Source organism: Carassius gibelio, chromosome B20, assembly GCF_023724105.1.
Source record: "Carassius gibelio isolate Cgi1373 ecotype wild population from Czech Republic chromosome B20, carGib1.2-hapl.c, whole genome shotgun sequence".
Taxonomy (NCBI): Eukaryota; Metazoa; Chordata; class Actinopteri; order Cypriniformes; family Cyprinidae; genus Carassius; species Carassius gibelio.
The window spans coordinates 13,876,458-13,903,215 of NC_068415.1; the positions used below are offsets into that span (position 1 = coordinate 13,876,458).

At 39.0% G+C, this 26,758-nt stretch overlaps 1 protein-coding gene across 7 annotated transcripts in view; it reads left to right on the plus strand.

The window, feature by feature from the left end:
- Positions 1-2,586: 2,586 nt before the first annotated feature.
- Positions 2,587-26,758, plus strand: part of LOC127984319 (ephrin type-A receptor 7) — a 79,257-nt gene continuing 55,085 nt past the window's right edge. For 4 of the 7 annotated variants that reach the window (XM_052586907.1, XM_052586908.1, XM_052586909.1 and 1 more), the window contains exons 1-4: positions 2,619-2,793; positions 4,231-4,295; positions 5,609-6,278; positions 21,490-21,645. In XM_052586907.1, coding sequence (XP_052442867.1) covers positions 2,700-2,793; positions 4,231-4,295; positions 5,609-6,278; positions 21,490-21,645 — 985 coding nt within the window. In that variant the 5' untranslated portion in view covers positions 2,619-2,699. Of the gene's footprint in view, positions 2,794-4,230; positions 4,296-5,608; positions 6,279-21,489; positions 21,646-26,758 lie in introns of all 7 variants that reach the window. The other 3 variants (XM_052586905.1, XM_052586911.1, XM_052586910.1) reach the window with 2 other exon arrangements.

The following is a 26,758-nucleotide window of genomic DNA, read 5'->3' on the forward strand; positions in this document are numbered from 1 at the left end:
CAATTTAAGTTGTTTAAAATGTTTTGGCATCATGTAGACAAAGTTTGGTGTGTATAGTGTTACTCTCCTATGAGCAGTATGCATTAATTCACAGCTAAATGTAAAAAAAAATCCACATTCAAATCAAAATAGCTGACTTCCTGTTGATCGTAGCTGATGACTGTGAATTAGAAAGTTGTCCGTCTTGATAAGAAAAATTTTTGTACCGAGTTTGGTGTCTGTAGCTAAATCTAACCCCGCCACTTTTGACAAAAGGTGGCGCTATAGAGTGCCTCTTCCACGCCCTCTTATGAACTTTTGCCAGTGTCTAGTTATCATAAATACTGATATGTGTTCTGAGTTTGATGAAATTCTAAGCATGTTATATGCCTCAAAATCACCTGAGAAGTATTCCAGTTTAACATGTTGCCACGGCAACAATATTTTTAGATATCAATATCCCCCCAGCAGATTTATATCGGCTGTGTTTTAACATTATTCTGATGAAGTTTGAAGCAAATCGAGTAAAAATAAGATGCTGAATTCAAATCATTTTGAAAATGACACACTTCCTGCTGCCAGTTGGTGGCGCTATAACTTTGACTCCTAATAGTCACATATATGCGATCGACATCATACAACGAATAATCTGATGCAGTTTGATTAAAATCAGGAAATGTATGTGGATGGTATTAGACACTTCCTGTTTCTCATTTCTCGCCATAATTTCAACACCTCGCCACGAGCAAACCGTTCGAGATATCAAAAATCCCCTGGCAATTTTTCATCCCCAATGTCTTGAGATCATGTTGACCGAATTTGGTGGCAATCGGCAAAAAAACCTATGACAAGTATTTCAAATTCCAGAGCATGCGCTTTTTACATAACTCTAAATAGCTGACTTCCTGTTGGGCGGAGCCGAATGACATGCAGTACGAAAGTTGTTCAGCACGATGAGATCTATATGTGTACTGAGTTTCATATTAATACGAACAAGTATGTGTGAGCTATACATCAACATTTATGACTGTGTTCCAGGGGGCGCCATAGAGCCCCTGTGCCACGCCCGGGTCCCAGCCTCTGCAGGCTCCTAAAGGCCACAGATTCCAAATTGTGCGCAAATTTTCAAGAGTTTTTGAGTATGTTAAGGAACCCAAAAGCCCCCACAACTTTGACGAAAAATATGAATAGTAAACCCTAAATATCCAACTTCCTGTTGGGCGGAGCCTATGACATGCAGTACAAAAGTTGTTTGGTTTGATGAGATCTACATGTGTACCGAGTTTCGTGTGTCTACGTGCAAGTATGTATGATATATGGCCCTCAGTATTCCAGGGGGCGCTGTAGAGCCCCTGTGCCACGCCCGTGTATCAGTCTCTGCCCGGCCCTAATGGCCGCAGGTTCCAATGTGTGTGCCAATTTTCAAGACTTTTTAAGCATGTTAAGGGCCCCAAAAGCCCCCGAAACCTTGAAGAAAAATAATAATAATAACAAATAATCCTAAGGAAAACAATAGGGCTCTCGCCCTCCAGGCTTGAGCCCTAATAATAACAAATAATCCTAAGGAAAACAATAGGGCTCTCGCCCTCCAGGCTTGAGCCCTAATAATCCTTAGAAGAACAATAGGGCTCTTCGCCCCTTCGGGCTTGAGCCCTAAATAATCCTTAGAAGAACAATAGGGCTCTTCGCCCCTTCGGGCTTGAGCCCTAATAAAAAATAATCCTAAGGAAAACAATAGGCCTCTCGCCCTTTGGGCTTGAGCCCTAATAAAATGTTCTCAGGTACACAAATAGCTTACATTTTTATGTGAGATGGGAATTCTCTGGAAAATTGAAAAGTAAGAGAGAAAGAAAGAAAGAAAGAAAGAAAGAAAGAAAGAAAGAAAGAAAGAAAGAAAGAAAGAAAGAAAGAAAGAAAGAAAGTAAATTATTTCTTTTTGACCAAAAAAAAATATTATTGATGTAACTCAAACGGTTTTGTTAGGTTAGTGATAAACAAAGTCTCAACATTGCAAGCTATGAGTATGTGTTTTAAAAAGGGCTGCCAGACAAGACAGGCACCATGACAAGGTTTGCTTAGGATTTAGCTTCTGATGATGCAATGCTCTTCAATGACTTGGGAAAAATATAAACGTTTCCTGGGATGTCGTGACATGCTTGCCTGCCCTACCCAAGGTTCAAGTCTTATCTTGATAGAGTAGGCTTCCGTGCAAGTGGTGTTGCAGGGAAAGGCATCTCACCAGTTCTCAAAATTTTGTTTTGATGTAGGCCTACTCACTGTTTTCACTTTTCGTTTAACCCATTGCACTTTAGTATTATCTTCCAGTACAGAATTTCGAGCCAGATATTAGTAGCATATACTATGTATTTTTCTTAATATTTAACGATGTTCTATATTTTTCCAACAGAGTATTTCATCATTAAGTTTGTGAATCCACTGTCAGTTTCAGACTAAAATTTAGGATCCGCCTTCGCTTCAAGATGATTCGTCCGCGTTTTTCCACCGACAGCCTATCGCGCGCCAAATGTGGGTGTGCTCTCTGTCAGTCAAGATGAGTGACACGCCGAACGCTCTAAGCCCCGCCTCTCAGCTGCCGATGCTATTTGAGTGAGAGACGGCTGTTTTATTCACCCAGAGCTGGTTGCCGGAGCGTCGTCAATGGGAAGGGAACGCCGCGTTGGAAAAAAGCGCACACTGTTTATCCAACTTTCAACTGCACCATGGTTTGCACCTCAGTCTCGTGTTTGTGGACTATATTTTGCCTTCATTTATGTTTTTATGTGAACACTGGAATAGCACAGAACACAAGAGAGGGTAAGTGCTAAAGTTTCCTTCATTGCATCCTGACAGCGCGAGCGCGAGAGCGAGCAAATCAGTAGTTAGAGCAGATCGACAGTCTGACAGACAAAAAGACAGCCTTTTTTATTAGCACACATAAAACAACGTTTTTATTATCAATCATAAAACAACGATATACGCCAGAACGTGTTTCATATCATGACTATGCATGCACAGACTTTCGCTAATCAGACACGAAGACGGTTTACAACTGCACATCGCGACTAAACATCACAGACAATAATATCTGTATTTCCTCATTATCACGTTCTCATTTTATCTGAAAACACTACGCGCTTTCCATTTACTGCAAAGAGACAAGACTAACACCAAACTTGAAAAAAGATCAGCTTGATGTGCCGTTGTTAACCAACCGGGCAGGAGGTACACAGTCAATTCTGCAACTTGACTGCAACATGTATCACGCTTATTATTTTAAAATGCTCCTGGGATCAGCTTCAGATAGTAGTGTAAAGGAATTGTCCATGATATGAACCACATGCAATAATTAAGCTATAGAAGTGCTTCTGTGTTACCAAGTTATCGAGTAGCTTACAGATTTAGCATAAAGAGCAGTGTGTGTCTACCATACATGTCTGCACTGCAAATATGTATATCACACATCAACATCGACTATATTAGCTACATAAAGCCTAAGCCACCTTTCTGAAATATGAAATTAAACAATCATTAAATTCTGTATAAATAGATCAAGTTGATCCTATGGCTGTTTTCTGTAGTTCATTTAGAGGTTTACTGATTACTGAACATACTCAATGACATACAAAATATCAGATTGATGTTATTTATTTATTAAATTAAGGTTCTGATATCAGCGAATGCCCCTTTCCAAAAATAGTTTTTTATTTACAATATTTAATATTATTATTTATTTTATTATTAACCAGCTCCCTTTAGTCATATGACCAGACAAAACAAACAAACAAACAGGCAGACAGACAGACATAAAGACAGACAGACAGACAGACAACCAAACAAATAACACTTTAACGAAATGCATTTAAATAGCAAAAACAGTGATCAATTTCGCACGCGATGAAGTCGTTCTCAACCTGCACTGCGCGCGCGTATCCGCGCAATATTCTCACGGTTCAAACGAAGGAACTTGACCGATTTCTCGATCTACACCAAAAGCGAAAGCGTGCCCGTCGGTTTTATTGACGAATGAACAGGTGTCGCACAGGTTTCAGAGGTGCGAGGTGCTTATTGTCATAAATCTCCACCGCTGTCTGCTGAAAATGGGTCAAACTCGCGCGCTCTTCCACATTCGGTCTGTATTTGCGCTCGCTCGCGATGTAAAATGCTTCTGGAATATGCGCGAGATGTGTGCCAAACATTAATCACAATTAAATATGCATTATTGTAAGTGTGCGCTTTATGTGTCGTCGGCAGTGATCCTGCTGGATTCAAAGGCGCAGCAGACAGAGCTGGAATGGATATCGTCTCCTCCAAGCGGGGTAAGCTGGAAACTTAACTTTACAGCAAACATTTATGATTTTCACCTCTTCTGTAATGTGCTTACTGCTCGTTGTATTTTGAGTGCAACCTAAAATTATGTGGTGGCATAATGTGTTGTTCTTTTTTTGTTTTCAGTGTCTTTGCACCACATCACAATGTTACTAAAACGCTAAACGATGGATAATTTGGTTTTACTTTATGCGAAGGTGGTTTTGCTTCTTTTAAAAGTTGTTTGTCGATCCTAAGCTGGTTTTTATAATAGTTTAACGAAGGCGTAAAATGCAGACTCATTTGTTTTAAAGTCATTCAACTAAGGCCAACAAAGTGATTTCTGCTGAACTCAACATTAACTTGTTACCTTCCTAATTATAATGTTTGGTTGTTTTTAACAATTAATTAGAACACAAAATCATTCTGAAAAGTCGTTAACTAAAAAAAAACTAACAACAGTTAAAAGTTTAGATTGGAGATTTATATTGTTAGTCATGTGAGTTGAGCGCACTTAATATTATTTTACTTTAAATATGTTTTCATCTTTGTAAAAACATATTTGGTTTTATACATTTAACTTGTCAGAATTTCTGTTAGTTCTGCTCACATTTATGAGTTTTAAACTGGCAGTCATTTAGGTCCAAGTATTGTGTGTTTGTATAAATTCAAAACTTTTTTAATGAGTTAAAAAATAATAATAACAGAAACCCAACTAACATGTGTCCAGCATAAATGGAATTTAAGCCCACGTAAAAGTTGTTCAAAAGAAGCCCAGACAATTACTTTTGCCGGTTTAACCTAAAGCAGTCGGGTTGAGTCATATAAAATAATGTTTTTTACTGAATTAAAAGCAGTTAATTTTGGTGTCCTCACATATTAGCACACTTTTTTTTTTCAGATGAACATTTTTATAATGGAGTTTATAAATGGAAACATTCTGACTGTTAGTGTACATTGTTACTATTGGGCAGGAGGTAATTTTTTAAAAAGTGCTTATAAGTGTTTGTATTGATTTACAGATACCAAAAATTATCAGAAGTGTGCATATAATTGCAGATCGATACAAATAAATATTTTAGGTTAATCCGCTTAGCAATACAGACATTTCAAATTCTCAACTTATATAAAAGATGTAAAAAATGAAGCATCTGGCTTCAGATGAATTCATGTACTTTAGATCTTCTTATAGCAAGGAGTTGTGCATTTGTTCACACGGAGGCCAGTTTTAACATGCTTTAAGATTCTCCCTTGCGGTTAGTTCTCAGCATTTTAGTACAGCACAAGATATAATGATGATTAACTGTGTTTTACTTTTTCTCAGTGGGAAGAGATCAGCGGCTTGGATGAAAACTATACACCCATTCGCACATACCAGGTCTGCCAGGTCATGGAGCCAAATCAGAACAATTGGCTACGGACTAACTGGATTGAAAAGGGCGATGCCCAAAGGATTTTTGTGGAGCTGAAGTTTACCTTGAGGGATTGTAACAGCCTTCCTGGGGTGGTTGGCTCTTGCAAGGAGACGTTCAACTTGTACTACCAGGAAACCGACGTGGAGGTAGGCAGGAATATAAGGGAGAGTCAGTATGTGAAAATTGACACTATAGCCGCGGACGAGAGTTTCACCCAGGGGGACCTGGGGGAAAGAAAAATGAAGCTGAATACGGAGGTGCGTATAATCGGGCCCCTCTCCCGCCGAGGCTTCTACCTGGCCTTTCAGGATGTAGGTGCCTGCATCGCTTTGGTCTCCGTCAAAGTGTATTACAAGAAGTGTTGGTCCATTATTGAGAACCTGGCCACGTTCCCAGATACGGTGACAGGGTCTGAGTTCTCGTCGCTGGTGGAAGTGGAGGGCACATGCGTCAGTGACGCTGAGGAGGAGGCTGACAACTCTCCCAAAATGCACTGCAGCGCTGAAGGAGAGTGGCTGGTACCCATTGGGAAATGTATATGCAAAGCTGGATTTCACCAGAAGGGAGATGCGTGTGAACGTGAGTACTTTATTTTCATTTGCACACATCTGCTGGCATGTATTAGAGCGCTGCTGATTAACCTTACGCGAGACAGAAGAAAGGACAGTGAAGCAATTAATAAGTTATTATTACGGGTAAGACTCGCTTATGTGTCCATTTACCTAGACAATCCTTGTTCCAATTGTTTGACTGAGTGCCCAAGCATCGAATTATCCCAAGGCGAGGTAATTCATCCGAATTAGAGTAAAGCAATGCAATAACAAAACAAACCATGCTGAAAAATACAAAGCAGACGACAAACAATTCATAAAAGAAAAGCAGTGTAAAAAACATGCTTATTGGGCGGAGATAATAATGATGGATTAAATGTGGGTGCAAAAAATCCTTGGCATGATAATTGGAGGATCCCTGTTAGTCATTTGATTCGTGGACTCTTAATTTATAGCCTTATGCAGGTTGACACTGGAATTAAATGATAACTAGAAGTCCAGCTCGCTCTCTTTCTTCTCCTCTCCTATTCTTTTTACATTTGGCACTGAGCCAAACCAATCACTCAAAAATGACACTGCGTCCAGAGGAGGTTCAGCCCGTCACCCGGTCCCTCTCCGGACCTTTCAAGTGACCCCGACAGAAAGAAAACAAACAACGGAGGCCCAGGTTTATTTAGAAAGTGTCCGAACCGGAAACGCAATAACAGTCACCTCTGATATACTCTGCAATTATAACTAAAACACTCCCGGTGCCATCGCTGTCACTAATGGTTCTAAGCGTTGTTTTTTTGGTAGTCACATGACACATGATTAGGGAGAGGACCTCTTGGTTTTGTGTGGATGAAGTGGCCGTCCACCCTTTTTTCTCCCAATCTGGGTCACCTCCACATCTATAGATGATCAAGTGTGCAGACCAGTAATGATTTAACAGATATCTCCGGAAGGTTTGGATAGCTTTTATGCGGTGCACATACACGTCTGCATCATTAAGTTATCATGTAAAGGGTGCTTCAGTACACTATTATGTTATCAAAAGCTAAAATGGGCAAGGCTGCTTCACGCTGAGAGGTTGTTGCGAAGCTGAAAGCCATTTCAAAAGGCAGAAAGGGAGCAAAGGAGAAAGTTGATGGTGCTTCTATGTAATATGGGCTATTTGGCACACATTAAGCATAATAAAATTATGCGTTTTATGTATTTTTTACAATTCCACCCTTTTTTTAACCTTTTAAACATTCCAAAAATTTTACTCACTCACAAAAAAAAGAAAAGAAAAAAAAGTGAAATTTACATGCAATGCTGAACTCTCAGAAAGTCTCGAATGCTTTTGCAGAGAATTAATCGCTGTTCACAAAGCCATCTTACATTCCTCAGAAACAATGTTGCGTGTTTCTCTCCGAACCGGCAACAAACAAACCCTGTCACCCAGTTAGATTCCTGCTCCCTTCCATTGTCACTTTATGAGTTGTGTGTCGCTCCTGGCATGAGTGGCTGTGATATTACCGCTGTAGTTAATCTAAATAAAATGAGCATGAGACTGCCGCATCAGCACTTCCTCTTAGCGATCCTCCCGATATTAAATTGCCTGTTCAGAGTTTCCCCCCCGAGCACCAACCAGAGTGAAAAATACTGGTGTGTTTTCCCCTTCTGCCTGAAAAACAGTAATGCATTGCACGGTATCTGGGGCTGAATGCCTGTGAGTGACAGGGGTCTTTTTAATATGGAGGACTGATCTTTCCAAGAGTATACAGCTCATGTTGCAGCACTTGCTGTCTTTTTCTTTATCTTTTCTTTCTCTTCCTCCCCTCAGGGGCTCGGGCAAGGCACTGTGACCCTGATGCCTTCAAAAGCTCCTGTTTTTACACCACCTTTCCGTGTTCAGTTATAAAATCCGCACTATTTATACACGGATACGCACACAAACAGACGCTCATGCATACTGGATAAAGTCTAAAATGTCTTGCATTAAAAATTGAGTGGGGTAACCTAAGGAGGACCATGAAAATGTGTGTTTTGACCGTCTCATTCATCAGATGCCTGATGGGGGATTGTGTGTCTTTCATTTCTTCCTCCCTTTTCTCTCTTCCTCTTCCTTTAAGCGGGACTTTGGAGGACACACTCTTGCATCCGTTGGCACAGTATTTTAATTGTTTTCCTTTGTAAACACAAGCTTAGTGGATGCTTTTGAATGTTGTGACGAGTCTTGAGCCATGAGTGCCATGTGTTTTTGGACGCCACTAACTTTTAAAATTTCAATCTCTCTTTATTGAAGTCAACTCTCAAAGGGATAGCTTGACCACCATTAACATTAACATTTTGTCATAAATTATTTTCTTTACTCTGTAGAACACAAAATAAGCTATTTTGAAAAATATACTATGAATGTTAGCTGGGTCCAATAAACCCCACTGAAATTTCGGTCATCATTTACTCACCCTCATTTTGGACGAACTTTCCCATAACTTTTTCTTTCTACGTCCATTGCTCTCATCAACTTTTTTCAAGGCACTCCTGGCTTCACTCCTTCCTGCTTTTCCAGAGATACAAGACAGTTACAAGAATCAGTGTTATGAGTATTGGAAAAAAAAAAGAAGCAATTTGAAGTGTTCAGCCGCATGCCAGTGTTTATTTGCACAGAGCTCAAGCGAAAATAGCATCTATTCATTTGCGAAGCTCTGTTCAACAGTGGCTACTCAGAGAAAATGGAGACACTAAGTCCTTTGGAAGCAGAAAAAAGACTCCTTGTAGACAGACATTGATCTCTTTGTTTTCATTTAAGCTTTTGTGAACAATAGTTGGAATGTATGTTGGTCAGTCACATCATGTCACATTAATAACCGTATCTTGTCTAAAGAAATGCCTAATATTAACCGATAGTTGACCCGCTCTTCCAGTTTGTGTTATTTACAAGGCAAGCCTCTATTTATTATTCCACAAGCTAGCATTGACTAACATGCTAACAGGAGGAGGTACTGGCAACGGCAGGCGCTGACACCATCCATCTCCCAGATGTCAAATAGTTGGACAGAAGTTAGTCAAAGCCTGATGGATTGCCAGAACACAGAAGGAGGGCACTAGCTGTGGAGACAAGCTGCAGAAGTAGCCGGGGTAGAGGGACGCAAGAGCAAGGCCCAGGCTCAGTGAAGGCCGTGCTTTGCATTTCAAATGATGCCACCAGGAGTTGGAGGCGGGCAGATTGTACAAAGCCCTGACACACAAGTGATTGATATGGTGTGAAAGTTAAGTCTACAAACGGTCATCCGTTAGAGAACTGTAAGTGAGCTTAATTATTCAAACGGAGGCGAGGTCCTCGGGGAAGCCTGTTGGGTCTGAAGCTGTCAGGGTTAGAATCATCCGCTGATGGATAATGGCCTTCTCGCCCGGCCAGGGTCTTGGAGAAGAGCGGCATGCTCCCGGAGCACTGTTGGTTTTTCCCCCTTGGTTTTGTCAGATGGAAAGGTGGCTGTCAATGTGTTGTGTCGTCAGTCAGGCTTGTCAGTTGGCGGCAGTCCAGTTATTGATGTGTTGTAGTGGCTTCATGTTCACAATCACATTTCCTGTTGTTTCATTGGATCAAAAAAGTTCTCAGGTAAAGTGATGAACGGTTAACAATCGTTCATAATAAAAGCACTTGATTCTCACTAGAGTCTTCTAAAAACAATTATGAGTCTCCTGAATATGGAAACAAATATTTTCAAAAGCACCAAAAAATGTAATAAAATAAAATAAATAAAATAAATAATTTTTTCTCTGAGGTGGCATTCCCACCACTTAAAAGCTATTGGGTTCACTGACTGAACTGTGAGTCATTCTTTGATTTGATCTGATTAATAATAGTTTAATGTCTAATTAATAGTTAATAAATATACTGTACTTATTAAACACAAAAAGTTTTTTTGTAAACTGTTATATGATTGGTTTATTGGTTATTGTCTAGCATAGAGAATACAAGGTTGAATTGAATCAAGTGAGTTGAATACACAGCCTTTTGCAACTGTTCAAATAAAACTAACTGATAGTCTAACTATTGTAAAGCATAAATTTGTAGCGTTCAATTTGCGTCCCTTTGGATCTAGACCACAGCAGAAAATTGCGATTAAATATGAGCATGGACGACAGCACTTCTGAACAACCATCTATTTCAAGCAATTCTGTAATTTGTCAACAAAGCTATTTGGCTCCTAAATGATCCACAAGGCCACCTTGGCATTTTCTGGAGTCCAGGTTGTGATATTAGCACAGTAAAAAGGACATTTTCATACTAGAACAAACCTCCTAAGACTTCTTTCCTTCCTTCTCTCTGTCTCTCTCTCTGTAAAGGAGAAAAGTGTGCAGTTATGTAATAAGTTATTGATTTTGCTCTTAGGGAGAGATTGAGCTGCTGAGTGTCCTGCTCTGCCGCTCTCCCAGAGGAGAGTCACTTTGACAACAGACCCTCCCTGATGCTCACTGAGTGTTAAGGCCTTCAACCTGGTCACATATCACTTTCACCCGGTCGCCTCGGGCTAAAGCTGCTCTGAACACACACACACACACAAATACGCACACGGCTGCTTTGTTGCTTTTAACACAGTGTCCGCTTGTCCAATTGCATCCATTAGTACGGATGAGCAGAGGGCAATTCGAAAAGAGAACTGTGTGTGCCAGCGTTTAGGCAGCTAAAGGGGGTAGGCTGTCCATAGTGTGTGTATGCATGCATAAAAGAGCGTTTGGTTGGGTGTGTTGAGCTAAAAAGACTAAGCCTATCAAAATCTGTGTGCGTGTAAGGGTTGATGGAGATGTCGGGACCTGTTAGTGCTGCTGGAGTTGCGAGCAGGGCGGTTGCTGGTAGGGAGTCTTTGTTCAGAGGGGAAAGAAGCCATTGAGCTGGCTCCTCAGGCAAGCCAAGGGTCAACTGCTCGGCTCATCCATCTTCCAGACTGGCAGTGACCTGTCAGCTCGGCTGCTCACGTTACTAAGCAGAGCAGGCAGGCCTGCATTGTGCAAGCTGCTCCGTTTGCAACCATGTGTAAATGAAGTTAATATTCACTGACCCCATGCCCAGCCCGTGAGCGACCCCGGTGACACCACAGAAGTCACAATGTTACCAGCGAAATGACAAAGATTCCTGGCTATTCACATCGGCAGTTTATTTCACATTGCTTCAGCGTTTTTGTTCTTGCTGTCAAAATATGTGCATTTGATGTAATGCCGCATTTCCCTGCTGAGTCCCAAAAAATAAAAAATAAAATAGAATTATTCTCTGCTGAGTCACTTTCAGCTTTATTGTGTTGAGCTGAAGTTTTGCATTAAACATGACAGGAATTACGTGTTCAGCGCTGTTGGATTGAGGAAGCTCATGTTTTGCACTTTCCCATGCAAAAGCTAAGCTAAGTTTGTGTACAGTATCTTAAAAAAGGAAACGGCTGGTTAATTTGTTATCTGATGTTTTGTGATTATATACATAAGACTAAAATTACAGGATCTTAAGGAAAAGGATGTTAAGGATGTTGAGTCGAATTAAATAGGCAAAACTTTGTATGCAATATTTAGAAGAAATGTTTTATAATACATATTATTACAGTATGTTAATAGATAAATAAGAAAAACTATGTAAAACCATTCACACTATTTAAATATATATATAATGAAATGCTTATTTTTATTTGTATTTATATAATCATTTATTTCAGGATATAATTTCAGATTAATTAACAAAAACATTCATGGAAAAGGATTAAACTGATGAGAATGTAAAATATAAACATGTTTGCATAAATTTCAGACGCCATCTTTATTTTGTAGCTTAAGTGTCACAGAATCGAACACACAGGGTTGTGGGATATCAAAGGCAGTGAAGTATACATCTATCCGGCTTTCAAAATCAGCCAGATGAAGGCATCTCAGCAGACAGGAACTGAAGCTAATTCGGATGTGCCTTGATGCCTTCCTACCTTGGAATGCGTCCTCCGAAGGCTGCATTTTTCAGTTTTCGGATGCTGCCACAGTGTACTTTTACGATCAAATCCTCCGAGATCAATGTTTAAACAAATAGCATGCTTATTGAAGCTTTCCAAATTCACATTCAAAATCGTTCCACACTCGCGGTGCTCTGCTGGGGCTGGGATGCTGTTTGTTAATGAGAAGCAGACTATATTCTCTCCTGCTCATAAAATGATATTAAGGAGAAGAAATGTCACACACACAGAGCACTGTCTCCTTGCCAAGTTATTACTGAATGCAACTCAAAGTGAACACATTGTGCCAAAGAAGAATCAATAAAATTATAAAGTAATGCTGTTCTTCTACTTTTGTGGGGACAGCTATGAGCGGCACAGTAATCAAGACTACATGAAACGATCATTTGTCTGAAGAGATGATTATTGGAAGATAGAAATGTGTGCTGCATGTTAGTTTTTCATGGATCACCAGCGGTGATGCTGGTACTTGATTGAGTGCTCTATCATTTAGTCTCTATAGGGATAGAGCGTGGGTGGCTTTGGGTGTGCGTGGATGTGCATATGTTCAAATGGGTGTGCATCGGTGCAGGTTAAGACAGGTCATGGCTGTGTTTGGCTTCATAATGAGGGACCTCTGCCGGTTTGCCATTGTGCATTCACTTAGTCACCTCTGTCAAATCTGCAAAGTCATCCAGACTGTGTGTCTCGGAGTGTATGAGGGAAAACTTGCTGATGGTGGAGGTTTGATTTAGGTCTGATTAGCTATGGTCATAGTGCTCTTAAGAAGATCTTTTGCTTTTTATCTTTCAAGACAAGACCAAACTTTGGGGTTGTTTACCACCGTGTCAGCTGTGCTTCACTTCGGCACTTCATGAACAAAAAAAAAAAAAAAACAGTTAAATTAAAAAAACGATTAAGCAAAACAGGTTTAAGGGAGAGGAGCTAACTCAAGACATCAGTTTGACTACGAAGATAACAATATTTGCGTCCACACCAGCAAACAGTATCATCTGTTTATTGTAAGCGCACGTGCATATGCCTCTTTAAATTCTCGAGTTCGTTATAGCAAGATGGATTCTGATTGATCCATAAAATTGTTCTGAACATGATTACAATGATATCGTTTCTCTCAGCCTTTATCAGTAAAGCTGTAGTTTAGACTTTGCTATTCTTTAATATTGAGAAAGATTTTTAGAACTTTATCTTTATCATTATCTTTATAGTTATTTTCCTTGGTGGGACGGGGCTTTATGCTATAAACTGATATGTTTACATTAGTGGTAGAGCGATACGTGTTTTTTGACAGCCGATATCTTGGAAAGCAGGGAGGCCGATAGCAAATATAAAGCAGATTATAACTTTTTTTAAATATTATTATTAATATTTGAGAAATTTGAAATAATTTGACAATGGATTAAAAAATAAATACTTATACTTTTGATGACAGTAGTTTTCAAAAAAAAAAAAAAAAAAAAAAAAAAAAATATATATATATATATATATATATATATATATATATATATAAATTCTGGGAAGTTTGTGTGCATTGGGAATCATATTTTTCAAATAAAGCCAGGGTAACCATCAATTTACATATATAAATTCTGGGAAGTTTGTGTGCATTGGGAATCATATTTTTCAAATAAAGCCAGGGTAACCATCAATTTACATACAGCACACAGTGAAAATGACATGAATATGACAATGGGCAAATGCATAAAGTGCAGCATAATTTGAAATCACGAGTTTAAAGTTTAAAGTTTAAAGCATTCAATTCAGATGGACTGACCATCATGCAGATAACACGTGATAATACTGGATAAAAATGTACACTTCACAAGATATCACAACTGGATTCGACTGAGTTTGCAAGGTTTGTGCAATTAAATGTTCATTAGTCATTCAAAGATTTGTTTAAATTAGATAAATGCATATTTGCTTAATGCTGATGTCAAACGTATTCTAATGTTTGCCTTTCTATTATCAATAGGCCTTATATAAAAGCAATCGTTATAATACTTTCCCTATACATTCATTCCTTTGTTTATCTGATTATTAGACAGACTTCTATCCGTATTAGACAGAACTGTTAACAACGACGATGAACAAGAGAGAGAGTGTGAGCCCTGTCTATGCTCAGGTGTACCATCAAAATAAAAGTCTGGCCTCGAACACATTGGCCAAGCAGAACAATTTATCGGCTGATGCCGATATTTGAAAAATGCCAGATATCGGCCGATATATCAGCCTTGGCAATATATCGGTTTACCACTAGTTTACATGCACTAATTTTTGTCTAAACTAAAAAATGCAATCCGATTTCAGATTCTTTGTAAACTGATTTACATTTTCACAATTGTATAGCTTAAGTCTTATAAACATAGCTAATGATTTGTGGCATAGTTTGTTTAATGTTAAAATTTCTTTGTTTTCCATTTGCTTATCAGTGCAGTAAATCAGGCCGAATGACATAGAAGGGGACATGCGGTTGCCTCAGGATATGCTTCCATTTTCTATTTTGCAATCAGCCGCGAACAAGCAACCAGCATTTACACTTGGAAGGAAGCATTTCACCTGAGGCATTTTAAATTCTGGTGAAAGCCCAAAATCTTTTTTTCCCTAAAAGGCCGTTTTGTTCTAAAAGCGCTTCTTTTCACTGTAAATGTGACATTTAATGTTTCCTTCTTTTCTGCTATCACAGAACATACCATGCGCCAGGAAAGCCATCTGGGCAGATGCTATTGGGATGAGTTGAGCTGTTGTATTTAACTGAAATGGATCTGTCCTTTTTTTGGTCTGTTTAACAGCAATACCATTTTACAGATCCCTTCTTTCAGTATTTTGCCACAATTTTATGTCCATCCAGGCCGTATTTCGAGCGTAATCACATTTATTTGCAGTCTGCCTCACATGAGAAATGAGGAACAAGTTGAAAGATCTTTTCTTGGCAGCAACAATGTCCACCTCCAGCCAACACAAATGTGACTGTCAAAGCATAATGCATTCAGCAGTAATTGCAGAGATATAACGTTCCTGCCCTATTCGGTTTAAACTATACATGTAAAAGAGAAGCATTGTGTTGTGCACAAAGATGCCATTGCATGTGTTGTAAAATGTATTTAGCTTAGCGGCATGCAAATTATTTTAACAGCTGCTTTTCCTGAAGGTTTGTGCCAAAGCTTTTTCCTCATTGTTTGTTTTTACCCTTTCACAATTAACTTTTTTTAAAATAAGTATTTCATTCACATACCTAACCCAAAGCCCCCCACCAATTTTTGTATTATTATGTATTTTTTTAATATTTATAAAATGAGTGTTTAAGGCACCGATGTGGTTTTGGCACAATTCATGATGTTAACATTTTAACTATATCCAGGAGGACTCTGACAGGCTTTGATCTGTTCTTTCTTCACAAGTCTTTCTTGTTCCTTTCTGAGGGCTTCAGAGGGCATCCCGGTGTGTCCTTCAGCACAGTGTAAGAGAATGCTAATCTTCTCTTTGTTTCTGACGGAAAGCTACTTATCTCTCCTCCACACAGGTAGCTGCCATGAATGAGATTCTTGTCTGCATGTAAAGGAGCACACCCCTAATCCAACCTGTTCGCTCCCAGTAATGCGTGGGGCACTGGGCGAGTAGCGCCGAATAAGATCCATCTTTTAACATTTTAATCTGACATTTTCACAACCCTCGAATCCAACTTTTCGGCTTTTTTCTGTAACTGTTACGGCTCCCTGCCTAAGTCTAGCAGTTGTAGGAGAAATGCAAAGGCTACAGGGCCAAAACCGGACCCCATCCTGATGTGTTGCTTTCTTGCTGCCTTTTGATTCTTCCCCTTTCCTTTGTACCCTCAGCCTATTTCCTGGAGTTGGGTAGATTTCTCTCAGGGGGAAAGATTAAAATGCTTGCCACACAAGGGCTGACAACATGGAAACAGGCTTTCTGTGAACTTGAAAGGTTTTAGTTTCTCTCAGAGTGATTTCATCAGGGGTGGAAATAATAGTATATATTGAAAACTATTTATTTTCATAGCCAGAAAGTGCAATAATAATGCTAATCTAGTTTATTTAAGTTTTTTTTTTTTTTTTTACAGCATTTTACAGAGAAATGTTTCACAATAATTAATGTCAGATAATTTCTATAACTCGCACAGATGCCCAGATGTCATCAGATAAGCTGTAGTTCTAAACATTTCCAAGTATTGTGATTACATACTAGCATGCTGTTTAATATATACTGCGGGAATGTTTTTTGTGTGCTGTGCACAGTATGAGCAAGTTCTATATGAAATATGCAGATGACCTACTACATTTGCCAAAATGTGCAGTTTACAACAGAGCACGCTGCATGAGATACTGCATCCCACAATGCAATGAGCTTGACTTGACCTTCCGTTACCAGTGTGATGGAATTTAATTGGTTGTTTTTAAAACTCATTATTTGATTTGAATGTCAAATGTTTAGACTTTTACCTATTTATTTCCAAGATGTTAGGAGGACGTCACTTATATACGATAATATATCGTTTACTAGGTCATGTGACAATAAGGTTGCATACTACTTAAAACATTTATAGTTAAACAATGTTCTAAAAACTATTTTACTTACTATTAAAAAGTCCTCTAAAAAAGCTTCCCTTCTGAAAAATGAAAGTATTTATTATGGAAATAATACTTTCTATCTAAATGCACAACTAAACTGCACATTAATTGATTTAAAGCATGACAAAACATTATTAAAATATAATTATTTAAAGTTTACTTTAAAGTATAACTCGAACACATGAAAAAAACAACAAAGTGCACTTTTTAAACATGTAAGTGTGTGTTAAGAATCATAGTCCTGAAAGTGTAGTCTCTTAAAATATATACTTGTATTACTTTTACACCAAAACATATACTGCAAGTGCATATTAAATACAATAATTTTTCAGTTCAAAGTGTGTACTACGGCGTATTCTGTTAGCAGCAAAGTACTGTTCCATTCTGAACATAGCCTGAGATCAGAAAATAATATACTAAGGTCTACAAAGGGCATTCCAGAGGTTTATAGGAAATTTCATTGAAAGAAAGCCAACAAGAGAAAACAACTGACAGCACAAGACCAAGAGAAAAACCAGCACTTGCTTTAGGAAAGCCTGTGATTAGGACATTTCCTCACCCTCCCTAGAGGGTGGACTGTTAGAGAATTTCGTAGTCAATACGCTAATTTTAGACAAGTCAGCAGTCTTTGCAGTTCAGCTGGACATTGTCTTAAATTTCACCTCTGGGTTGCTTTTACATCTCTCGACTAAGTCTTTAAAAATGAGGTGGCATTTACTGCTGCAATGGCCACAAATAGTGATAGCTGATTTTGAGGAAATCAGTATCAGAAGTCCTGTTACAAATGTCTAGACGTGTTTTTTTGTGTGACTGACTTGTGCGGAATACATGTTAGAGATTGAGATATTATATTTTGAATTTTGAATTTATTTTATTTGATCAGGGACAATGCACAGAAAAAACATTAGTCTAAAAAAGAAGAGATGTCATGTGCCAGGTTATAGCAAAAACTGCTAATTTCCACCCGCAGTCCCTGGACAGGTAGATGTTATAGGCCCTACGTACAAAAGTTCATAAAACATATACAGAACAATACATAAAATCATTACTTTACTCAATATAGAGACAAAGTCTTCCTTGCATTATCAGTGCCATGTAAGAACCGTTTTCCCCTTTAGCTGAACCAGAGGGCTTGACCAATGAAAGGTAAATCAGCGTCGCTGGCACTGACAGCCTGCTAAAGACTCTGGGAGGAATGTCAGGCTGTTTTAATCTCTTTCTCTGTTGTTCTGTTTAACCTCAACCTGTGTTTCTAAGGGGCCGACTAATTTCTTTGTGCAGTAAATGAGGTTGCTGTTGCCTGCTCTGCGTGCCCATGTCAACAAGCACATCCCATTAGCTCGCCTTCATGCTAGTGGCAGCTCGAATAAAGCCTGTGCTCACCAAGTCCTTCAGCAAACTTTTTAAACCCATCTAAGCTAGTGTTTTGCCTTTCCGTTTCACAATTTAGCAGCCAAGCGGTTATGTTGGCAGAACATGTTTTCAAAGCAGAGCTGAAATGGGCAGTTAAGTGGAGGATATCGTCTCAATGTCAGTTTCATAGATTGGTTAGCATGCTCCCAAGAGCCGCTGGCACATGGGATCATGTAGCGCTAATTCAGTCATGATTACATGCTAGCAGACATTATGCAGCATGGCAGAAGGAGGCATAATTGGGCAAGCCTCATCTTTTTCTCCCACAGAAATAAAGCTGTCAGGAAGGGGAAAACAAAGCTATCATTTATCTCTGCGGTGGCGGGTTAGTGAATTAGCACAATGGTAGCATGTTTTTTTTTTTTTTTTTACTAGTTCAACACCAGTATTTGTGCATCTGTGTTGGGAGGGCAGGAATTTGGGCCCCAGAAATGGCCGTGTTTGTGCATGTCACTCATAGTAAAACCAGAGAGGTGGAGTGGAGACAGGTTCTCAGGCGGGCCCCCGTGTCAGCGCTACATTTGATTTGAGGCCTAATTTGCTGGTTGGTTGCTTGTGTAAACAACTCAGGGATACTTGGGCTTCTCAGACGCCACGATAAACAAATTCTGATCACACGGATGTAAAAATAAACCGTCCCCACTTCAGAGATGTAAAAAACCAGTCGAGCCGGCAGTCGAGAGTCCTCCTGTTTTGGTGATTTGCGATGGCGCTAATCTTAGTGTGTTCACGAGAGAGCTGTTGAGTGCCCACAGCCAGGTCTTGAGCCCTCAGGCTCAGGCGGGATCTTTTCCCCATACAGATCGGCTCAGAGCTGAAAACTTAAACTAACAGACACACCAGCTTACCAGGAAAATGGTTTCTGTCTTTCCTGTCCTGTTTCTTTTTTTTCATCATCTTTTCATTCCTTCCCTTTCCCTTTCCCTTTCCATTTCCTGTTCCTTTCTTTTAACTTTCCTGATTCTTTTTTTGAATCATTTTTCCTTTCATTTTTTCCCTTTCCCCTTTTCTCTTCCTGTTTCCATTCCTTGCCTTTCCCTGCTGTTCCTTCTCATTACCCTTTCCTCATCTCACCTTCCCTGTCCGTTTTCTTTTCTGTTTTGTTCTTTACTTATTTTTTTGTTCCTTCTTTTATTTATCTTCCTTTCCTTGTCTTTTCCCCTTACTTTTCTCGCTGCTTTGCTTGCGTTTCATGTTCGTGTACCTGTCTTTTTCCTTTTTCCATTTTCCCATTTCCCTTTTCCCTTTCCCCTTCCTGTCACTTCACTTTAATTTTCTTGTTCTTATTACTCTTCTTGTACTCATGTCTGTCTTCCGTATCTTTCCATTTTCCTTTTTTCTTTATATTGTTCCTTTATATTTTCTTGTTTCACTTTCTTGTTCCATGCTTTTTCTTAGTTGTCGTCTTCTTTTCCTGTTTCTTTCTTACCTTTTCTTTCCTTTGGTACTACACATATATTGTTGAATGTTTGTTTTTTGTTTTTTTTTTGGGGGGGGGGGGGGTGTTGGTGTAATAATTTAATTTACAGAATGAAAAATGATTCAATACAATTAAATGAACACTAAATGGAAAAATACCTCAATACCATTAAACCGTAGCTATTTCACGGTACACTTTGCCAGCACCACCTCCTTACAACAAGAACTAGACTTGCTGCTTTCAATTACAAGTCCTCACTGGTTGAGAAAGATCCCAGATAAAATCACATCCCTTTCCTCCACTTCTCAGCCTCAGAAGGCTCTTGTTCTTTACGTTGCACAGCCACACCATGCCATGCTTCTGAGCTAAATACACAGTGACAGGGCTTTCATGTAGCTGAAATGGGGATACCGTATCCCTCAGCCACCCCCCATCTCAACAAGGTGGTGTTTAAAACGAGGAAATCGGCCGACCTCCTGTGTGATCTCCATTTTAGTCTTGTCACGGAAAGCTGCAGGATTTTTCCTCCTCTTTTTGAAAGCCTTGAAACAATAATGCAACTACGGAGATCTAAAAACTAGGCTTGGAATTGATAATCAGTAGAGTTGTTTCCCTGGTAATAATCATTAAAATGCATAGCTGCTAACAAAGTAATATTTACCCAGGGGATGCGGGCGTGGTTGGGGTTTAAGAAAAATCATGTGGGCCCGATTCCCTCTTTAGGCTGAAGGGGGTTTTAAGCAAACAGCTGCTAAGTGTGGATTAGTGGCTCTCAGCAGTGCCGACCAAAAGGCCAAACCGAAAATAGCTTATTTCTCTTTGCTTACTGATGTGAACTAGAAAATACCTCAGCCTGTGGAATCACCCCAGACTTGTTCTCTCTGCATTTTTAGCCCTTTTCAGAAGGTTCATTAACACCACCGTTTCTAGTGATGAATTCTTAAGTCATGAACAACTGAATAGAAGAGGGAAAACCATTTTATTTGGTATTTAATGTTGTCTAATTATAATGCAAATAGTAATAATATATGATTATGGTGCTTCATTGAAAATTCAGCCCATATGGGCATATGAAATAAAGAGTGGGAGTAAATGACTCGTTGTCATTGGAACGTGTGAGGGTGATTCTTGTGCATAGCCTGAAGCGATCTGGCCCTAATTTCTGCTTTGTCTCTGATCCCTGGCTGCCTGTGGGATGTCCTTTTTTCCCCTCATAAAAGGTGAAATACTGAAATAATCCATTTAAGGTTCCTATTTTCCACAGTACCCTTGCCTCTAGGACATTTCTGACTGCTAGAGGTGGTGTAAAGGCAAGCATGTTAGTGCTTTTGGAGTGATTAGGAATATAAGGCCCCTGGTTGATGCAACATATTTGACTCAGTGTGTGTTGTAATGACCCAGCAGAAAATGTTAGTGCTCAGAGTTTGATCTTTTCATGTTTCTTAATGATTATTATCATTATTATAAAAAAATTTATGTATCAACCTATCTTAAAAGATCTTTAATTTATTTTTATTTCAGTATAGTTTCAGTAATTTTAGTACTTTTTATTTGTAAAGGCAACATTTAAAACTTTTTTTAAATTTAATTTAATTTAATTTAATTTAATTTAATTTAACATTTGCTCCTGGGAGAACTGAATAAGAATAATTTGAGTTCATGTTAAGATCTCAGATTTTTGATTGTAAATGAAAACCCTAGATGAGGTACATTGACCATGATCTGAGAATCTGAGAAGAAACAATTAAAATATTAAAGACACATTTCATTCTTTCTTATAAGAGTGCTTAAGGCACAGTCTGATCCAAACACTAGATGATACTGTATGTGAACACATGCTAATTCTCTCTCTTTCTCTCCATCACCATCCAGCCTGTGGTCGTGGATTCTACAAGTCTTCATCTCAGGATCTTCAGTGTTCCCGTTGTCCGGCACACAGTTATAATGACAGAGAGGGCTCATGGAGATGTGACTGCGAAGACGGCTACTACAGAGCCCTCTCTGACCCCGCATCTGTCGCCTGCACTAGTGAGTGAGCCGTTTGTCTATCTTTGGTCTTCTTCCTCTCCTTCCCTTCTATATATTTATGTGCACAAATTGACATATCTCATTCCTAGTTCCAAGAAATTGCCTGTTTCCTTTCAGATGAGATTTTAACTACCAGAAGGGACAGGCACCTCTGTATTTTAAGGGGCACTGTGGCAGTCCTGGCTCACTTGGTGCCCAAGGCAAAATAAGGAGAGAGAGGAAAAAAAAATAAGAACAACCAAAATAAAAAAGTTTTAAATACTTTGTAGTTCTTACTTAATTTAAGTATGATACATGATAGTCAAGTCTTACAGTATTTGTTTAGCATGATTTTTATTTCATTTTATATATAATCATAAAATCAACTTAACACAAAAATCTGAGTGGGCAGGTGTTTGGATTCAGTTTGAATGGGCATAACGATTCCAGTAATTACAGTCGGAACAAACAGAAGACAGTCTCAGCAGCTCTTTCCTCTCCTTCCCTCCCTCTAATAACCACCTGTCCTCTTCTTTCCTCTCCTTGGCCATCTCTCTTTTTGAATAACACGTCTATTCTACAGCCATTGATGACTTATTTACACAGGCCAGACAAGGGTGAAAAGAGGCGGGGTGGAAGTTCAGGGTTAGTCGGTCTACTTGGAAATTGCATTAAACGCATTAAAGCAAGGATTAGGGCTGACATTGAAATTCTATCTATCTGTCTGTCTGTCTGTCTGTCTGTCTGTCTGTCGGTCTGTCGGTCTGTCTGTCTGTCTGTCTGTCTGTCTGTCTGTCTGTCTGTCGGTATGTCTGTCTGTCTGTCTGTCGGTCTGTCTGTCTGTCGGTCTGTCTGTCTGTCTGTCTGTCTGTCTGTCTGTCGGTATGTCTGTCTGTCTGTCTGTCTGTCTGTCTGTCGGTCTGTCTGTCGGTCTGTCTGTCTGTCTGTCGGTCGGTCTGTCTGTCTGTCTGTCTATGTGTCTGTCTGTCTGTCTGTCTGTCTGTCTGTCTGTCTGTCTGTCTGTCTGTCTGTCTGTCTGTCTGTCTGTCGGTCTGTCTGTCTGTCTGTCTGTCTGTCGGTATGTCTGTCTGTCGGTCGGTTGGTCGGTCGGTCTGTCTGTCTGTCTGTCTGTCTGTCGGTCTGTCGGTCTGTCGGTCGGTCGGTCGGTCTGTCTGTCTGTCTGTCGGTCGGTCGGTCGGTCTGTCTGTCTGTCTGTCTGTCTGTTTGTCTATCTATCGTTGCAGCCATGGTCCCTTTTGTTTTTTAATTATTGCACAAAGGCATATAAAGATGATTTTGAATGAGAGATGAGAGAAACATATTAGACCCTAGCTGTGCTGTTGTGGATCAGGGCAGATGTGCAGCCTATTCTATGATGACACACGTCATGCATTAATCATTCAACTACGCTTTACCTCTACAGTATTTTTCCAGTATGTATCCATCCTCATTTCTTCTTTCTTAAAATACCTCCCCCACATTTGTCTCACTGCTGCTTTCCAAAAGAGATGATCACACTAAAACACGCTAGTCTAATTGTTGCCCATTGCCCCCCAATCAGAGAACAGAGAAAACACAGACCTTGAATTCACCACACAATTACTCTCGTCTCCACTGCCTTCCTCTTTCTCTCTCCCTCCAAGTACACTTCAGATTTGTTACTCCCCTGACCACAGTCTGGCTGTTGTTACTCTGTCTGGGCATGAAAACATTGACGTTATTGAAAAATGCACACAGAACACAGGGATTAAGAGTCATGTTGTTTCTCGCAATACCTTTTTTAGAGGTAAAAGGGGGTGAAAAGAAATGAACTATATATGTGTAGCACACTGAAGTCAGGAACTGTTGCAATTTTAAGTTAGGTAGGACATTTTCAGATGTGAGTCACCTAATGGGGGTTGTATATATATAAATTTTAATATAGTATAAAATTACAAAATAAAAATATATACTTTTTTTATATATATATATTTTTTTTCCCCAAAAGAACACAATTGTTTTTTGAACACTATGTCAGAATGATTGTGTAACACTGAAGACTGGAGTAATGGCTGCTGAAAATTCAGCATTCACATCACAGGAATAAATTAAATGTAAAATATATTCAAATAGATTTTTTTGTAATAATATTTCTTATTTTCTTAGTATTTTTGATCAAACAAATGTAGCAACATTAAAAAATCTTACCAAACTTTTGGACAGTAGTGTAGAATGATGTAGGCCACACCATGCATTGTTAAATCACAAAGATATAACGTTAAAGAAGAAATCCAGATGCACAAAGAATTAAGTGAGGATTCTAAATCACAAGTGAGTCATAAAGGATTTGGCAAGAGTTTGGGATAATAAGGATGTGACAGGAGGGAAAAAATGCAAATCAAGGGAGTAAAACAAAAAACTTTTAACAAACATAAATCGCATCTCTTTTGAAGTGTTGTGCATACGAAATACTCTCCTCACCAGACTTGTCTTAATTATCTCGGGATTAAGTTATTGTGACCATCTAAATTGTCTGGGATGAAGATTTCTTTTTTGGGGATTTAAAGCCGCATGGAACTGAATGGTAATTGGGGGTGAATTTACATTCGCTGAATAAACACCCTGATGGACAGCTTTTTAAATGAGCGAGGTGTAAACCTACCGAATCTTAAGCTCTGTCAATACGCACTCAGCTCCTCAGAACACGGATTAAGAACGGCCTTAATGAAATTCAGATTTCCAGAGTGAAAGGAATTAAAATTCACTTGAAGAAGGGTCTGTCATTGTTGAAAGGAAGAAAAAGGAAGAAAAAGTTTTTCACAAATATTCACTTATTTGCGATTTTTTTTCTACAGTACAAAATAATCCCAATGGTTTGGCATAAATTCACCCGCTTTACCACAACCTGTGAGGCGTCGAGATAAATAGGCGATACTTAGGTGAGCCTGTTGCATTTGAGAGAAGTTTTTATTTTTTTATTTTTAGATAGAACGAAAGAAGGGAGTTCTTGACAGCTCTCAGAGATGACATCCATCACTCGACAGCTGCGCATGGTGTCGGCACTAGCGAAGGTCTGGAAGGGGCGGTAGGAGGGTGGGACTACGTGACAGAGAGAAAATGAGGCATTAAACAAGTGAGAGAGAAAGTAAGAGAAAGTGAGAGCGCATAACCTACATACTCTCTTTTCAGCTCTCTTCAAGCCCTGGAATCGTCACCTCCATTCGTTGACGTGTCCCTGAGGGCGAGACTTTCCTTTTTCCCACAGTTGCTAAGGGACAGGAGTACAGTAATAAAACCAGCCTCTCTCGACCATCTCTCTCCGGCTCCATCCCTCAATCTAGCCATGGTGCTTGGTAGACGTAAGGCCAAAGTTCAGGTACAATGTTTGTAGATTAAGGATTAGTGGCTGGACTGTTTAAACACGGTTCAGGAGTAGCGGCCCTCTGGGACCCTCATTAGTGTGGTGAGTCTTAAAGGGATAGACACTCAAGAAATTAAATATCTCATTTACTCGTCCTTACGGTATTCCAAACTCGTTTGACTTTCTTTCTTCTGTCGCAAAACAAATCACTATAAATGCAACCCGGCTGCTGAAAATTACATTTTATCATTGCAAGGAATTAATAGGAAAATACATTTCACAATATATTCAAACAAAACAATTATTTTCAATCCTAATGATATTTCTCAATATTGCTGTTTTTACTCAAATAAATAAGAGACTTCATTAAACACATTACAATATTTTTTGAATGGAAGATTATATACTATGTTTTTCGCTTTCGTTTAACAAGCAGACCAAACTTTAAGTCATTATTCACTCCAATATTGACTGCAATATATATATATATATATATATATATATATATATATATATATAGTGAACTAAAATGTCATTACCTATCATTATATTGAAAATAGGATATTTGTTTTAGATATGTTCCTCAGAAAAAATAAATAAATAAATAAAATGAGGTGAGGATTAGTAAATGACAACATTTTTGAGTGAATTATGCTTTACTAGGAGGAGTAGCACTAAGACAGCCAAAAGCTGTTCAATGTGCAGATAACAACTGGATTCCTGAGTTAAGCTCCAGTGCTGCTAGGCCTGAGACTTCAGGCTTCACACACACGCACCCACACACACACAAGATCAGCAGGTTGACCTAATTAACATTCTCTCACAGGAAAACAGCAAGGGTGAGAATCGTGACCACATATTCCCAAATGTAAAGATTATTTTATTATCTTTTTTTTTTTTTTTTGCATTCATTATTTCACTTTTTGGATTGGAAGGATATTTAGCGTCTTTCTAAAAAATCTCTGCTAGAAATGTGTCACTTAATCTCACCTGTCAGACTTTTGACTAAAGGCTTAAAGTGTGGTCCACATTGCAGCTCATTCTGACCAAAAACAGCCTACTTGGACCTGCATATAAAGCAATCAATCACATGTTAAGTTTATACATGCCATTTAAGGGCAAGTTTATCCAAAATAGATTATACCGCAACAATAGACCACTGTGAGAAAAAAAAAATAACTCTGATGGAACAGCCCTTTCCATGAACGACTGCACAGAAAACACATGAAAAAATAGAAGAGAAGTTAGGAGTTTTATGTGTAATCTTCATCAGACACTCCATGAACAGACTGTGGGCGGTTTGCGGCTATACAATAATCTATAAAGTGTGGGTTAAACTTATTTTAAAAGAAGGTTCAAGGGGAAAGCAAAAAGAACGAGTGTGAAAGAGTGCACACAGGCTTTAAGCAAGCTTCATACCCATTAAAAGAATAGTTTGGTTTGTGGTGTAGAAAATCAAGCTGTCTGTGGCAGATATTTGTCCCAGTTTCCCCCAGACTTTCACCAGCGTCCCTGCAGAATCAGTCTCAAAGCAGACTGCAGAGGAGATGACAGATTACATATATAGAAACACATATGCACTCGTGTGTGAAAGAGCAAATGAGAACTGTAAACTCGGAGGGCATTTTGTTGTTAACCAGCAGACGATGACGCTCTCAACAGTGAATGAAAAAAAAAAAAAAAAAACGACTGCAGGACTCTCCAGACGCCAGATGTACACTCGACAGGAAAGTCTTGTTTTAGCCATTTTCATTCTATACTCATTGTTTTCATCCCGTACTTAAAAAAAAAGAA